Source organism: Bos grunniens, chromosome 18 (assembly GCF_055505025.1).
Source record: "Bos grunniens cultivar Pamir isolate PY7600 chromosome 18, Bosgru_T2T1.0, whole genome shotgun sequence".
Classification (NCBI taxonomy): Eukaryota; Metazoa; Chordata; class Mammalia; order Artiodactyla; family Bovidae; genus Bos; species Bos grunniens.
Window position 1 is genome coordinate 48,835,638 of NC_141182.1, and position 17,084 is coordinate 48,852,721.

General features: G+C 47.5%; 2 protein-coding genes across 4 annotated transcripts; both read right to left on the bottom strand.

The window, feature by feature from the left end:
• Positions 1-880: 880 nt before the first annotated feature.
• Positions 881-5,100, bottom strand: LOC147353800 (F-box only protein 27-like). Of its 3 annotated transcripts, none has more exons than XM_086349637.1 (6): positions 4,895-5,100; positions 4,247-4,624; positions 3,930-4,044; positions 3,752-3,847; positions 2,386-2,521; positions 881-1,720 (listed from the first exon to the last, which is right to left on the bottom strand). In XM_086349637.1, the coding sequence occupies exons 1-6, from the start codon at positions 4,899-4,901 to the stop codon at positions 1,577-1,579; spliced, it is 876 nt and encodes a 291-aa protein (XP_086205763.1). In that variant the 5' UTR covers positions 4,902-5,100; the 3' UTR covers positions 881-1,576. The 3 variants fall into 3 exon arrangements, with proteins under 3 accessions (XP_086205763.1, XP_086205762.1, XP_086205764.1); XM_086349636.1 differs by having other exon boundaries at positions 4,139-4,624; positions 4,895-5,016; XM_086349638.1 differs by lacking the exon at positions 4,247-4,624 and having other exon boundaries at positions 4,895-5,009.
• A 1,273-nt stretch (positions 5,101-6,373) lies between these two features.
• On the bottom strand, positions 6,374-16,864 carry LOC147353801 (F-box only protein 27-like). The gene is made up of 4 exons (XM_086349389.1): positions 16,859-16,864; positions 15,401-15,782; positions 14,714-14,814; positions 6,374-6,558 (listed from the first exon to the last, which is right to left on the bottom strand). The coding sequence occupies exons 1-3, from the start codon at positions 16,862-16,864 to the stop codon at positions 14,732-14,734; spliced, it is 471 nt and encodes a 156-aa protein (XP_086205515.1). The 3' UTR covers positions 6,374-6,558; positions 14,714-14,731.
• Positions 16,865-17,084: the final 220 nt, after the last annotated feature.

The window sequence follows — 17,084 nt, forward strand, 5'->3', positions numbered from 1 at the left end:
AGGTTCTAGAGCATGTGCTCACTGGTTGTGGCCACGGACTTAGTTGCTCCTCTGCATGAGGAATCTTCCTGGAGCAGGGATCGAACCCATGTCCCCTGCATTGGTAGGCAGACTCTTAACACTGGACCAGTGATTACTTTTCCTTTAGGGCAATTGTCTCCACCTTTAATTTTCTGTAAACGCCTGATTCATATTCCTCATATCCAAATTCCTCCAGATGACCCCAAAATATTCTCCAGAGCTAAGTTGTCCTAACTATGACCCACGCCAGAGCAATAGAGCTCATTAGAGCAAGAGGAAGGACCACACAGGATCCTTCAGGACCCACATTACATGTGGTCACAACTCTTAGGTCTGTTTCAACCTGTCAACTCCCCTTTGGATGAAACTGACAAAATACTCCCTCAGGGTGTGTCCCATCTTCTACTGCAGGTGGGGGGGACAGTTCAGGGTAGACACATCAAAGGCAGCAGCGGCTTCATCTGCTTTCCATCCGGAGACCTGGAGCTCCTTAGGGATCCTGCAGCAGGGAGGGGGCAGCCATGACCCCTGGACTGCGGTGGGGACAGCTGGATCCTGCCGTTGCATGGCTCTCTCACCCTTGTGGCCAGAATGTCACAAATGTGGTGTCCCTGTGACACGGTGCCCAGGTCCACCATAGGCCTAAGTCTTTTAATGCTGCTTGATAACCTTTGACCCCATGATTTCCTTAGGGCTTGGGAAATAGGGTTCTGACTCTTCCATTCTCTCCACTGGAGAACACCTTCTCCTGATGCTTTCTTCTGCACAGTTTTTCCTCAACTGAAACAACTCCTTACTCTGAACCAAGTAGTCACCAAGGCAGTAACAATGTATTTCTATTAAAAAAGAGCTGAGACACTTTTGGCAAAATTATATGTATTACCTATGATTTAAAAGATGTTCCTTAATTATCCTCTCCATATTTGAAAATAATTTCAAAATTACAAAGTAATTTTACATACAATACAATCCAGGGTAGAGTTAGGCTCAGGGGACGACTTCATTGTTCACAGGGTGGGCAGAACCCTCTGTCTGTCTCCAAACAGTTTTTGAGGTAGTTTGACTTTCTGCTCTGAGTCCTGGTCCCAGTCTTGAAACCCCACGAGGTTAAGCTCACCACCAGTGGTGGCTGGAATTTTCTCAGCCATGGGGATGAGCTTCTAGATATGAGGAGAGGGCTTCCTACATGGGACCAATAAAACTTCTGATGCAGAACGAGGAGGAGACAAGGGCAGAGGGCATGTGGGTTGAACCAGAGGTGCCTGGCGTTGGGGGAGGGTGAGGAGCCTTGTCCCGCTACAGCATTTCACGGGTTCACTGTTCTCCTGTGGTAGAACAGGAGTTGTCTTAGAGTAGCAGCAGCCAATAAGTCTGATGGAAGAGCTTTCTTCTTGTAGCTTCCGGAATTTAAAGACAGGGCCCAGTAGAAGCTTTGACTGGATTCATGAGGTTCCCAGAGGCCAGGCAGCTACAAGTCCCCGAGTACTGAGATGGCTCAGCCACTGGTCCCAGCTCCTGGAAGGAAGGTCAGGTGGTCTTCAAGGACAGCCCTTGATTAGGGTAGACAGACCCGCACGAAGACAGTGGAGTTCATCAGACACACTCCATACTGCTCATTTCTGAACTCCAAGTCCCAGATGTGGCGTTCAAAAGACACAAAGCAAACGCCCTTCTTGATGTTGGAGAACACGTGGCTGGCCTGTAGACAGAAAAAGAGGTTAACTCTCAGTGTGTTTTCAAAAGCTGAGTTAGAGCTTCTGGCAGGTGGTGTTTTCCCTTGATGGCTGCAACAATGTCTCCACTTCCCCATGTCCTTCTAGAATCATGCCTCTGCTCACCCAGGGGTGGAGTCTAATTCCCACCCCCTTGAATCTGGGAGGGTTTCACTGTAACCAAGAGTGTGGTGGGAGTGATGCTGAGTGATTTTCACCAAGTGACTTCCATTGCGGGGTCAGAGGCAATGCAGCTTCTGCTAGTTTCTCCAGCAGCCTCATGGAGCCCAGAGCCACCAGGAAGCAGCTGCCTGCCCTGAAGCCGCCATGCTGGGAGGAAGCCCCAGCTAGAGCAAACAGGGAGATCCCAAGGCCAAGCTCTGAGACTAAACCCAGAGCTGCCTGGCCAGCCACCAGCTGCTGTGTACACACTCACAGCCCACCTTGCCCTTTGGCTCCAGCCAGTGTCTGAAGGGAACTACACGAGACACCAGAGCCAGAAACTCCCAGAAGAGCCCTCCTCATAGAAACCATGAAACGTGATGAAATGAGTGCTGTTGTTATTAAGTCACTAATTTGAGGGCAATTTGTTATACAGCCGTAGATCATCATAAGCCCCACTGTGCTTTCCCACACCCCTGCAGAGACTTACCCGAGAAGAGACACTGTTTCTACCACGCCGGATGGGAAAAGGCAGTGGAGAGAAATGGTCCAGGATGGCCTGGTTGGCATCTAGAAGATGGACAGTTAGCTGATATATGCAGTCAATTCCTTGTCGGTCGTTCCGCCTGTGGGAGAAGGGAAAACCTGAAGGTTAAACTTGCCTTCCCATCTCGCTGGGGGTCTACCTGCTTCATCTGAATGGCCTTCTCATGCATGCAAGTGCAAAATAGTTCTGTGGTCCCCAGGACTTCTACCATCAGTGTCATGTTGGAGCTCAGCCCCTCTGCATCCCCAATGAATCAGTCTACACTAAAGAAGCTCCCCAGCCACTCTGCATGCACATTCATTTCCGAAGTAATGAACTAGAGCCATGCTCTTCAAGGTACTTCCTCCCATATTATTTCTTATCCTGTGTTCCACTGGCGGTAAAAGATGTGACTTCCAATGTGAACAATGGTGGTGTTTTTAAGATACAATTTTCTTTCCTATCATTTAAACAGATCCAGGGAAATCTACTGGAGAAGAGCATGGCAATCCACTCTAGTATTCTTGCCTGGAGAATTCCGTGGACAGAGGAGCCTGGTGGGCTACAGTCCATGGGGTCACAACTGAAGTGACTGAGCACAGCACAGCATAGAGAAATCTACATAAATTAGTGATGGGATATCCAACAAGATTCAAAGACAGAACATCCCATGTCCTTCAGTGGTAAATGGATAAATTATGGTATATTCCCGTAATGGATATTATAAACCAGTGAAAGTAAAGTTACAGCAGCTCCATACAATTATGGATGAATTTACAAACATGTTATTGGTTAAAAGAAGACCATATACTATATACTGTACAACTCCATATATATTAAATGTCCAAATGAACAAAACTGATCTATGGCAACAGAATTCAGGATGGTACTACCCTTGGGTTGAAAGTGATGGGGAACAGAGCATGAGGCATATGGGGGTGGGGTTTGCTAGCAATGTCCTGTTCTTGATTGAAATGAATGTGTTCACTTTGTGATAATTCACTGCACTGCACAACCAAGATACGTGCTTTTTTGGTGATTGAAATTAAAAATGTAAAAATAAGAGTAATAACTGGTGTAAATACACAGTTATCTCGTTTTACAGAGACTTCCCATAGCCCCACTTCTTTAGACATAGAAGTCCATTCTACTTCTCCCAGAGAATTTTGTCCTAATGTATTCATGCATTTTTATATTCTTCTGATTTGCCATTCATACTGTTCTGTGCCAACCCCACACAGGTACATACAAGGAATATAATTAGAAATTTAAAAAATTTCAAGCCAAGATCAGCGATCAGCCAAAGGGCCGTTTTTGTCATGACACTCACCAGTCAGAGACACAGATCTCAATGTTTCCACTATCCAGGAGTTCGCGCCACAGACCCTCCTTCTCCAGGTCCAACACCTGCTTCTTGTGATACCTCCTAGGAAAGATGGGGAAAGGTCAATGAGAACCGGGCAAGTACTCAACAACCGCCCTGGCCCTTGCGGAAGAGGGACGTTCACCTGTAGGAAGACAGGAAGCTGGTTTGCATATAGGCCCTTGGCATGACCTCCAAGTTTTCCTTCTCCTCCGTCCAGTCATCTTCACGGCTCAGCACGGTCCATTTCTGGGAGCCTCCTGTTAAATGAAAACAGTTAGTGCCCAAGTTCCTTGCCAACCCACCCGCCCAGGGATAAGTCTCCCCGGGGGTTTCCCTTGGGGAAACTCCCACTCTTCTCTTGGGATCCAGTTCCACCCGGTTCACGGAGTCCAAGCGCCCCATGCGTCTGGTGCCTCCCACGTTCTCCCTGGAGTAAGACCTCTTTCCTGGGCTCCCCACCTAGGCCACGAGGGCTCCGGAGGAGGTTGCGTCCTATGGGTCTGCGCTCGCAGAAGCGGCCCAGGATGCAGGGCCCTGGGTTGTCAGCAGGGGGCAAGCAGGTGCGGATGACGGGCCACAGGTTGGGGTGTTTCCAGGGCAGGATGCTCCGCCACAGGTCCCAGTCATCCACCACGTCTCGCCAGCGCCGGCACACCAGGCGGCAGTGACGGATCAGCATGCGTGGAGGCAGGTAGCTCAGCACCTCCCGGAGCATCTCGATGGGCAGTTGGTTCGGGCCCGGCGTCTCTTTGGGTTCAGGCTTCAGAGAGCAAACACCGACTAGCCAGTTTCTGGAAGCTGAGGTACACATGGTCTCCTCTCCAGGCTTGGTTGCCGCTGCGGGCGAGTCAGTGTCCAAATGTTAGGGACCTGCAGCTCCGACGGCCAGACCCCGCCAGCTGCCCTCCAAGAGTGCCATTCCCAAACCCTGCCAGCTGCCTGTCCATCCTCACCACCCCCACCAGGCCCATCCTCAAGTCCCCAAACTCTCAACCCATGCTTTGCCAGCCGACTACTGCAGACCCTCTCCTCCACAGGAAGCACAGCACAGCACAGCCGACCCCCACCCAGCACACCCCCGTGGCCTCGCAGACCCCAGAGTCATACCCTGCATCGCAGCCAGTGCTCCTGGTGGACTAGCCGGTCACCTTGTCTTCTGCGCCTCCAGCGCCAAGTCTGCCCTTTTTATAGGCCACCCCATCCCTAATACGAGCACCGCCCACCACGCCCCGCCCCTTGCCCCACCTTCCCACTGACAATCCAATCTACCCCTCTGCTCCCTTCTCACTGTCAGGCCCACTCCTCCCTCGGCCTTGAACCAATTTACTAGCCAGCCCCTCTGGCCCCGCCCCTCATATTCTCCAGAACCCCTTCATCAGCTTGTACTCAGACTAGGGGAATTAATATGGAGCCAAATGTGACATGGACAATGTTGTCGGACGTTTATTAATACACATGTTCTAGAAGTTCCCCAAATTTTAAGTATTCCAAGATACAGTCATGTTTATAGCTATTGCTGCTGCTGCTGCTGCTGCTAAGTCGCTCCAGTCGTGTCCGACTCTGTGTGATCCCATACACGGCAGCCCACCAGGCTCCTCCGTCCATGGGAGTTTCCAGGCAAGAGTACTGGAGTGGGTTGCCATTGCCTTCTCCCTTCTAGCTATTATTAATATCTTAAAATTTGTATGTCACAGAAATAGCCAAATTTCTTTGACGATTGCATTGTTATCAGGTCTTTAACCACGCGTAAGTCTTTTGCCCTTGTAGACAGACGGTTATTGTCTTACTCCAATGCTTTTACAAAAATGCTTGTCGATGACTTGCTTTTATGCTACAAAACTAAATTAGACTTGGTAGCAAAGGGACTTTCACTTTGTGTGATGGTTATTTCAGAAACGACTCTCTTATGGAAGGCTACTGAAGAAGTAGTAATGGGGTCTCCTTTAACTATGTCTTACAGTCTCTTCTATACTTTCAAAACACGCCACACAATTCTATAAGCCAACAGACTTCTTATGAAGTATTGTTGCTTTAATACTCTGGTTTTTGTGGGTTTGTTTTGTTTTGTTTTTTTGGCCACGTGGTATAGCTTACAGGATCTTAGTTCTCTGACCAGGGATCAGACCTGGATGCCCCACAGTGAAAGCACCAAGTCCTGACCACTGGGTGGCCAGGGAATTCCCAGTACTACTCTGGCTTGATCTACTCTAGTCTTGCAACTTCCAGCATCACAACAGAAAAAAAAAAATGATTGCATTTTGTTAACAGATTGGATTAACTTCTTGCTCCCAGGAATGACCTGTTAACACAAGAAACCCCTATTGATAATACTGATATAATTAGTTTATGGATGTGTCCTACGTAAAGGATGAGCAGGGACATTATTGAGCTGGATATGCAATGACACCCACAGTGGACATAATTTGAAAGCTCTTATTTACCAGAAACAAAGGTAGCACAACATGCTAAATTAATTGCCTTAATTTTTTAGCTTGTCAATTAAAGACCAGGTAACAAATATTTATACTGACAGTCATTATGTTTTTGGAGTGGTACACAACTTTGGAATGCCATGAAAACAATGAGTACTTTTAAGAAATTATTTATTTGATTGTGCCCAATCTAGGTTTTGGCAATTGGGATTTTCGATCTTCATTGCTGTATGTGGGATCTAGTTCCCTGACCAGGGATCGAACCCAGCATGTGGAGTCTTAGCCACTGGATCACCAGGGATATCCCAACAATAAAGTTTTTAACATCTTCAGGGCAACCTACCAAAAAAAAAAAAAAAATAGAAAACCGATTGACAAGTTATTAATTGCTATACAACTGCCAAAGCAGCTATCAATTATTAAAACACCAGGCATTCCAAATCTGACACTATGGAAGCTGAAAGGAATCACTTGCTGATGCTGCAGGCCAACAGGCAGCTTTAAATATTTATTCTGTCCAGCTGTGAAAATGTCCACTTTTCTCCATTAACCCTGCTAACCCAATATAAGGTTTTTTCCTATGGGTTCAAGAAATTGCTACTAATGAAGAGAAACAGATACAGCAACAAAAAGGAGGAATTTTGACCCCAGCACACAAATATGGTTTAGCTCTAATAAAACCAAACCAAACCAAACATTAGTGTCTGTTGAAACCCAATTGTTGATACTTCATCATGTATATTGGACATCTGAGAAAGTAGTTTTATGGGGAAAACAGTGTTTTGAAAATTTTCACCCAAGATGGCTCAAAGGAAACACATTACATTATTGAGATACTTTTAAAAAATTGGGAACTACTTTTACAAAGAGCTCCCAGGAGATGGGGAGGATCATGGATTACAATCCAGAGATTTTGTTTATTGGAAAGGACATTAAAAAATGATTCTTTGCAGCCATTATAGAAAGAAACTTATAAGATATTATTACCAACCTATGCACTGACAAACTGAGAGACATTAATTCATGGATTCACATCTCTCATTCTCCACCTGAAGGGACTCTGATGGCTATTTCTAGCATTTAATTTAAACTAAGACAAGCATCACCAAGCTCAGAAGAGAAGAAAATGACAAGAGTAGCAGGCAGTTGACTGAAGAGTCTGGGCCACACCTGAAAGACACGTTGCACCAGTTCAAATGTGCTGTTACCAAATGTCTGTCTTGCAGTCAAAATTAAAATTTATTAAACTCTTCAGTGACACCATCACTACTGAGGGCAGTGACTGCTGCTGCTGCTGCTAAGTCACTTCCGTCGTGTCCGACTCTGTGCGACCCCCGAGACGGCAGCCCACCAGGCTCCCCCGTCCCTGGGATTCTCCAGGCAAGAACACTTTAGTGACTATCACTACTGCGGGCAATGACTACTGGGGGCAATTTAACCAATCACTGGATTTTGTCATCAAATTCATCGGTCAATAAGACTCATAGGAGCCCCTTGTAATTCTCATCACTGACTTTTGAGATGTTCCTACGCGCTATTAAAGTATTCCCATTGGCATATAGCCCATGTTTGTTTATTACAGTCAATTAATTTATACGATTCTGAAGTTTCTATGATGAAAAGCTGATGCTGCAAAGCCAAATGGCTCTTGATTTTTAAAACTACTTTGCAGGGACAAACTTGTGTGGTAATTCAGACAATGTTGTATTTTCACATCAGATGAGTCCTCTAACATAAACATCTAATGACTCACATACAAAGTAAAAAGTCCTTCAAAGGACACACTTTTTAGTCTAAATGAAATCTTTGGTAAATGGTTCAGTTCTGGTTGGCTTAAATATCTGCTTCTGATTTTGTTATTGTTGTTGGCTCTGTTGATTTTATTCTATATCATTTGTAGAGTAATAAAGTCTTGCACATTGCAGTGTATATTCAAAACTCCAATTAAATAAGGATGTCTAAACGACCTGAAACTATCGATTTTATCTATTGTTCTCTATAAAGGCCATGCATAAGGCACATACAGGATGAAGTTGGCATAAGTCCTATTGGAGAACCTAGAATCGATTATCAGTCCTTGTGAAATATTCTCTAGCATAACCCCCTAAAAGGAAAGGAAAAACTGGGCTCTTAAGACTGGCATCAAAGAACATGATGACTTCAGGGCAGGTGAGCAAGCACCCTGGCATTGGGGGCCAGATCACCTAATGTTTTCTATTGAAATAATAATACTCGAAAGAGGGAAATGATTAAATAAAATTTATATTTGAAACAGGAAGAGAAAAAAAAATAAGCATAAGGGACTTCCCTGATGGTCCGCTGGGTAAGAATCTGCCTTGCAATCCAGGGGACCTGGATTTGATCCCTGGTTAGGGAACTAAGATCCCACATGCTGTGGCGCGACTAAGCCTGCATCACAACTCCAGAGCCCAGGAGCTCTGGAGCCTGCACACCACAGCTTGAGAGCTGCAAAGAAAGATTCTGTGTGACCCAGCAAGGATCCCACAAGCTGCAACCAAGATGTGACACCACCCTGGAGGCACAAGAGGCCAGGTCTGATTTCTTAGCCATTAGCTGGTTACAGATGGGCTTAGATTGCACTTCTCTGTGCATATCTTATAATTTCAGTACAAACTTAAAACATAACACAAGAAGTGAGCTTGATAACAGTTGAATCTGGGTGATGGGATATGAGGTTTTATTATGCTATGTTCTCTTCCTTTTGTGTGTATGTGTGAAAGCTCAAAGTTAAAAAAAAATTAATTCCATAAATGATCCAGTAATTCCACTTCTGGATAAATACCCCAAAGAACTGAAAGCAGAGTCTTGAGGAGATATTTTTACACCCCTGTTTATAGAAATATTCACAACAGCCATAGGTGGAAGTAAGCCACGTGTCCCTTGACAGATGACTGGATAAGCAGAATGTGGTGTTTTTAAGGCTGGGAATGTTATTCAGCCTTAAAAAAGAAATTCTGATACATGCTACAACATGACCTTTGAGGACATTACTCTAGGGAAATAAGCCAGACACAAAAAGACAAAAACTGTATGATGCCACTTAGACAAGGTCCCTAGAGTAGGGAAATTCATAGAGACCAAGTGGAATGGTGGTTGCTGGGGGTGAGGTGGAGAGAATGGAGGATTGTTGATTAATGGGTAAAAAGTTTCAGTTTTACAAGATGGAAAGTGTTCTGGAAATTGGCCCCACCACAGCGTGAATACGCTTAACATTTCGTGCACACTAAGTTGCTTCAGTCGTGTCCGACTCTGTGCGACCCTGTGGGAAGCCCATACTTAATATTACTGAATGTAGAGAAGGTAAAGATGGTAGTTTCGATAATTAAGAATTATTTTGTTAAACAAATTTTAGGGATGTCCCTGGTGCTCCAATGGTTAAGAATCCACCTGCCAACGCAGGGGACATGGGTTCTATCCCTTGTCTGGGAAGATCCCACATGCCTCGGCGCAACAAAGCCCATATTCCACAACTACCGAGGCCCGAGCACTGCAGAGCTCCTGATCTGCGACAAGAGAAGCCGCCACAGCGAGAAGACTGAGCGCTGAGCAGTCTCTGCTCGCCACAAGTAGAGAAAACCTGTGCGCGGCAATGAAGTCCAGCACAACCAAGAATAAATATAGAAAATTAAAGATTTTAAAGTCCGTTTACAAAAGCCTAAGGTAGCTCAGAAGAAATGTAACAAAAAATATGCAGTATTCTATAAAAAATTTATGAAACGTTATTGAAGGGCACTTAAAAAAGAGTTAAATACTGACACACAAAAGGACAAGATCTCTAGGTAATAATATGGACTAATTCAAAAGCAGGTCCTCAGAGTAAACATGAAGTTGTGGGTTGGTGAGTACAATATTTCCACGTAACTTAAAAACAGAACAATGCTGTATGATAATTGTGGGACAAACATAGGTAGAAAAAGGAGAAAGTAACCCAAAGTGTGTACCTTCCCAGGATAGTAATTGGAAATGGGAAGTGGGACTGGAGGGATGGGACAGATACGGAGTATCTAGTTTGTCACAGCTGGAATTTGAAACCTGGCAGTCTTGGCTTCCCTGGCGGCTCAGATGGTAAAGAATCCACTTGCAATGCAGGAGACCTGGGTTTGATCCCCAGGTTGGGAAGATCCCCTGGAGGAGGGCATGGCAACCCACTCCAGTATTCTTGCCTGGAGAATCCCCATGGACAGAGGACCCTGGTGGGCTACAGTCCATGGGCTCGCAAAGAGCTGGACATGACTGAGAGGCTAAGCACAGTTTTGGCTTCAGAAGTGATGCTAACGATTCCTCTAGGCTCTATGCCAAGTTCATGGATGGCTGGTGCAGAAGGGTCATGGACTTAGACACCTGCCTCCACTCCCACCCTAGTCACTGCTGGATCAGACATTCCGCTCATAACTGTCACCATTCAGCACATGCAGAAGAATCCAGACCCTTGAATGGACCCAGGAGATCCCAGGAGGCCAGGGAGCTACAAGTCACTGATTACTGAGATGACCCAGCCAGTGGTCCCAGCTCCTGGAAGGTACGGTCAGGTAGGGTAGTCTTCAAGGTCAGCCCTGGACTAGGGCAGATGAACCTGCCTAGCGACACTGGAGTGAAATCATGGAGTCCTAACCACTGGACCACCAGGGAAGTCCCCTTTCAATCAAGGCACACACTGAAGTTGGAGAGCACATGGCTGACCTACAGAAAGGAAGAAGTGATTCTCCTTGAGCCTTCAGAAGCTGAGTTGAGGGCCTTCGGGCAGGCGATATTTTCCACAGATGGCTGCCATAATGTCTCCAGTTCTACATCCTTCTAGAATTGTGCCACTCCTTACCCAGGGGTGGGGTCTTATTCCCACCCCCTTGAATCTGGGCGGGTTGATTCATTGCAACCAAGAGTGTGGTGGGAGTGATGCTGAGTGACTTTCACCGAGTGACTTCCATGGTGGGGTCACAGAGGCAATGCAGCTTCTGCTGGTTTCTCCAGCAGCCTCATGGTAGAGCCCTGAGCCACCAGGAAGCAGCTGCCTGCCCCGAAGCCGCCATGCTGTGAGGAAGCCCCAGCTAGAGCAAACAGGGAGATTCCAAGGCCAAGCTCTGAGACTGAACCAAGAGCTGCCTGGCCAGCCACCAGCTGCTGTGTACACACTCACAGCCCACTCTGCCCTTTAGCTCCGGCCAGTGTCTGAAGGGAACTACCTGAGAGACCAGAGCCAGAAACTCCCAGCAGAGCCCTCCTCATAGAAACCATGAGAGGAGATAAAATGAGTGCTGTTGATACTGAGCCAGTAAATTTGGGGGTAATTTGTTATGTAACATTAGTTCATCAGAAACTCCACCATCCTTTCCCTTCACCCCTGTCAGAGACTCACCACCTAGGAGACACTGTCCACTGCCGATGGGAACAGGCATAACATAGAAATCACCCAGGATGGACTGGTTGGCATTTAGAAGTTGGACAATGAGATGATACAAATTGTCAGAGCCACGTCGGCTGGTCCACCTATGTGATAAGGGAGACCTTGAAGGCTGAACTTGCTGCTTCATCTTTTTGGATGTCTGCCCGTTTCACGTGTATCGCCTCTGCATGTATGCAAATCCAAAATGTGGTCCCCAGGCCAAGCACCATCAGGGTTCCTTGGCAGCTTGGATCTTGCCTATACCCAACAAATCCCAATGAATTGCATTAAATAAGCTCCCCAGGGACTTTCCTGGCAGTCCAGACCCCATGGTCCCAATTCAACAGGAATGGGTTTGATCCCTGAAGAGGGAACTAAGATCCCACAATGAGCCCATTAAAAAAAAAAGCAGCCAGCTGGTCTTCACGCACATTCATTTCAGGTAATTAATTGGAGTCACGGGCTTCAAGGTACCTCCACCCACTGTTGTTGTTTAGTTGCTAAATCATGTCTTGACTCTTTTTTTGCGACCCCATGGACTGTAGCCCGCCAGGCTCCTCTATCCATGGGATTTCTCAGGCAAGAATACTGGCGTGGGTTGCCATCCCCCTTGCCAGGGGATCTTCCTGACCCAGGGATCAAACCTGAGTCTCTGGCATTGGCAGGCGAATTCTCTACCACTGAGCCACTTGGGAAGCACCTCCTCCCATAGGCAGGTCCCAACGTATGGTCTTTGCTCTCTGCTTCTGGGATGTAATCTCTGGACCCTTAGGATTTTATGTCTGACAGGAGTAACCTTGTTTGCCTGGGGACAGCCTGCCACTGTGATTGTCGAGTGCTGGCCATGTCCACATGGATAGTCTATAATGGGGGCTGGTCACTCCAGGAAGACCAGCAATGTGACTTAGATGCTTCAGGCAATATTAGCTGACCTGGAGGCTGAGATTAAACACATGATAAAGCCCCTATAAACTCAGGTGAGCTTCCTGGTTGGCATTACTCCCTGTATACTGTCACCCATGAAGGCCAGGGCAATTGTACATCCTGACTCCACGGGGAGGAGAGGGCAATGGAAGTCTGGTGTTGGATACTTCTCCTGGATGCTTCCCTGTGATCATCCCCTTGGCTAATTTTATCTGTACTTTTTTCTCTTTAATAAACTAATTGTATAGAGTTTTCATTCAAGTCTATGTCTTTCTAGTCAATTACTGAGGCTGAGGGTGGCTTTGAGAATCCCCCTACCTGGCAGTTGAAAGGTGCTCTTGACATTGTGACCTCTAACCTTGCAGTAGGCTCTAAACTTCAAAGATCTTGACACCTGGCTCTCTCATCCTAGACACTCCTGTTTACTTGGTATGGAGTGTGACCCAGGCATTGGGAGTTTTCAGGGTTGCTGGGTGATGTATGGCAAAACTGAGGCTGCTGCTGCTAAGGTACTTCAGTCGTGTCCGACTCTGTGCGACCCCAGAGACGGCAGCCCACCAGGCTCCCCCGTCCCTGGAATTCTCCAGGCAAGAACACTGGAGTGGGTTACCATTTCCTTCTCCAATGCATGAAAGTGAAAAGTCAAAGTGAAGTCTCTCAGTTGTGTCCAATTCTTTGTGACCCCATGAACTGCAGCCTACCAGGCTCTGTCCATGGGATTTTCCAGGCAAGAGTACTGGAATGGGTTGCCATTGTCTTCTCTGAAGGAGTTACTGATTATTACAATCAACTGGTACACTATTGCTCAAAGCCATACAAATATGCTACAATAGTTTGATAAAGAATTAAAAACAGAAGTTGACTGTAAATACATCTTCTAATGAGATGGATTTGCAGAGGGGGCAGTTTATGGTGCCTTGATTGAAAGTAAGTTTGGGGGACTTCCCTGGTGGTCTTGTGGTTAAGACTCCATGATTCCACCGCAGGGGGCATAGATTCCATGCCTGGTGGGGGAACTAAGATATTTATATTTTGGTGCAGCACAGCCAAAAAATTTAAAAAGGAAAAAAATGAAATAAGCACAGGACTTCCCTGGTGGTCCAGTGGCTAAGACTCTGCACTCCCAGTGTAGGGGGCTGGGGTTTGATCCCTGATCAGGGCACTAGATCCCATGTGCCATACCTGAGGGTTCACATGCTGCAAAGTCAAAGATCCCGCATGCTGGAAACTAAGACCCAGTGCAGTCAAAAAAACAAAAGCCCTTGAGTTTCCGAAATCCCCAACCTTCATCATCAGGCTGTGCACAGAATGGACCATTAAAAAAAAAAAAAAGGAAATTTGGTAAGGCCAAAATTTCAGCTGATCACTCTGCTTATCTCTCAAGTAGTCTTTACATCTGGGGACCATATAACACAATAAGGGGCTTTCTTTTTCTGTAAAACTGGAGGATTATGAGATAGCAATTGGGAAGAATAACTATATGATGCTCCCACCATAGATGTGATCTGTAGCTGAGTTATTTAAAACAGAGAACAAAGATGCGGAGGTTTGGAATTTGCCTCCCTTGAAATTGTCTGAGGCAGGTATCCCACGGAAGGTGCTCACGGACCATCATGGTTTCAAAACCATCATACAGAGCACAAGCTCTGGAGTCAGCAAGCATGAGCCTAATGCCAGGTTCTCCTTTGCCACTAGGGGAAGTCATCTCCCCTTTCTGAACTACTCAGTTTGAGACTTCAAAACACACGCTAACCCACAGGATCAAGGATCATGAAGGGCGATGAAACAGGTCACACTTCAAAGCACTGGCTCTGTGGCTGATGTGGAACCCTGTCTTGCACCTGTGACTTCCCCAAGGCCACAAAACCAGGAAGCCACGGTTTGAGTGTGGGAGGTCTGGCTCCAGAATCTGATCTCTTAGCCAACTCTATCTTGCCTCCTCCTGAACCAAGTCCTCTGTATAGGATCTAATCGGGCATCTTCCCATCCAGGTCCGTTTTGGGGGTTGGGCGAGGGTTCAGGGAGTGGACACCGCTAAGTACTAAAGCCCTGGTGGTGGTGAAGTCATTTCCCTTCCTGCTTAATCTAAGAGGTTGTTGGGAGGCCTATATGCTTTGTCACCCATGCCAAGGTCAGCTTTGTTTTTAAAGCTGTTTTTGTCACACTCACCAGTCAGAGACATAAATCTCAATCTTTCCACCATCCAGGAGTTCTGGCCACAGACCCTCCCCTCCTCCAGGTCCAACACTTGTTTCTTTTTATGACACCACCTAAGAAAGCAGAACATAAATCAATGAGAACCCATAACAAGAACTCAACACTGTCCTGGCCCTTGGGGAATAGGGATATTCATTGGTAGGCACCCTGGAAGCTCATCTGAGAAGGGCCCTAGGCATGACCCTCTATTGCCAAGGGGTCCCAACTTTGCTGAACCATGGATTTCTGGAGGTCTTGTGTAAAATGAAAAAGGTGTGTGATGGGGGCGGGGAAAGGGATAGTTAGGGAGTTTGGGGTAGGCATGTATACACTGCTATATTTAAAATGGATAACCAACAAGGACTGATTGTATGGAACTCTGCTCAATAGGTGGCAGCCTGGATGGGAGGGGGTTTGGAGGGGTGGGGGATGAATACACGGATATGTATGACAGTCCCTTCGCTGTTCCCCTGAAACTATCACAATATTGTTAATCTGCTATACCTACAAAATAAAAAAGTTAAAAAAAAGAGAGATTTGTGACCAAGTTCCCGACCAGCCCTCCAGCCCACGGAGAAGTTCCATAGGTTTCCCATGAGGCTACACCTCTCAAAACCCTCCCATCCGCATCCTTGAGTACCCCTTTCCTGGGCTCCCCACCTAGGCCACGAGAGTTCTGAGAGTTCCGGAGGAGCTTGCGTCCTATGGGTCTGAGCTCGCAGAAGCGGCCCAGGGTGCAGGGCCCGGGGTCGTCAGTAGGGGGCAGGCAGGTGCGGATGACGGGCCACAGGTCGGGTTGTTTCCAGGGCAGGATGCTCCGCCACAGGTCCCAGCCGTCCACCAAGTCTCGCCAGCGCCGGCACACCGGGCGGCAGTGCCGGAGCAGCGTGCCTGGGGGCAGGTAGCTCAGCACCTCCTGGAGCAGCTCGTTTGGCAGTTGGTCCACGTTCACTGCCTCCCGGATTTGGGATCTGGAGGCGGGACCCAGGCGGGCAGGCCCCACCGGAGGCCGAGCTATCCATTCTCGTTTTACCAGGCTGGGCTACCACTGCGAGAAAACCAGGGTCATACTTCAGGGTTTCGGGGGCCTGAAACCTCCGCCAGCCCCACCCCTGCCAGCCATACCCCGAGACTTTCAGCCCCTAAATCCCGCCAGCTGTCTCTCCATCCTCACCACCCCCAGTCCCGTCCTCAAAACCCCAGACTCTGCATCCACCCTCGCCAGCAAACTCCTGCTGTCCCTCCTCCGCGTGCAGCACAGCCCCCGCAGCCAACCCCTTGGGACTCTGCAGCCCCCCGAGTCCTACCTTGCGTCTCAGGCATTGCTCTGCAAGCTTTCACCTAGCTAGCTTCAGGCGCCCGCTTTTTATTCCCCGGCCCCTCCCTTCTTAATACCCAGCACCACCCGGCGACACCCCCACTCTCTTCCCTACGTCACATTCTCTGCCCACCCTTCCCTTCTCGCTGGCCTTCTCCTCCTCCCTCTGCCTCGACTTACTAGTCCTTCCCTCCCATCTCCACCTCCAGTGATCTCCAGAAACCCTCTCTATTTGGGGCTGTATTGAGACCTTGGAGGTAGCTGCTCAATTGAGCCGAAACTTCAGAAGAGGGAGAGGTTGGTGGAAGTATTCAGTCTTGTCACCTGCCATCCTCACCAGTGACCTCTGGGAGTGTCCCTAACCAGGCTCTGAGTTCAGTTGGTGCTAAACACTTGCTGTTGTTCAGTCAGCCATTTGGGTGGGAAGCCTCATATCGTTTAGCTCCTGTAACAATTCTCATCACCTTGGAGGATCCAACCTCACTATTCCAGAGATCATTGCACAGGAGAAATCAGGCTGCAACAGGAGCCAAATGCTCTTTTTTAATTTTTAATATTTAATATTTATTTATGTATTAGGTTGTGCTGGGTCTTAGTTGCAGCACTCCAAGTCTTCAGTCTTTGCTGGGGAATCTTTAGTTGTGGCTTGTGGGATTTAGTTCCCTGACCAAGGATCAAACCCGGGCCCCCTGCATCCGGAATGTGGAATCTTGGCCACTGGACCACCAGGGAAGTCTCCCAAGTGCACTTCTATTTGACTCCCTAAAAGAGTGCTGTAACCTCTAATAAACCCAGCCAACCTTCATGGAGCGTTTTACTACCAGTCAGAGGAGCATCACTGACTCAATGGACATGAGTTTGAGCAAATTCCAGGAGACAGCGAAGGACAGGGAAGCCCATCGTGCTGCAGTTCATGGGGTTGCAGAGTTGGACATGACTTAGCTACTGAACAACAACAGGAGCGACCCACTAAGATTGGGGCTATGTCTCCACTTCACAGGTTGGAAACTGAGGCCAAGTGACCTG

Coding starts and splice junctions, on each gene's coding strand:
- LOC147353801 (XM_086349389.1), bottom strand. Junction 14,815..15,400: donor TCAGAACTCTCGTGGCCTAG/GTGGGGAGCCCA, acceptor CTGCTTTCTTAG/GTGGTGTCATAAAAAGAAAC.
- LOC147353800 (XM_086349636.1), bottom strand. Junction 4,045..4,138: donor AACTGGATCCCAAGAGAAGA/GTGGGAGTTTCC, acceptor TTCATTTAACAG/GAGGCTCCCAGAAATGGACC. Junction 1,721..2,385: donor GAAACAGTGTCTCTTCTCGG/GTAAGTCTCTGC, acceptor TTCTGTCTACAG/GCCAGCCACGTGTTCTCCAA.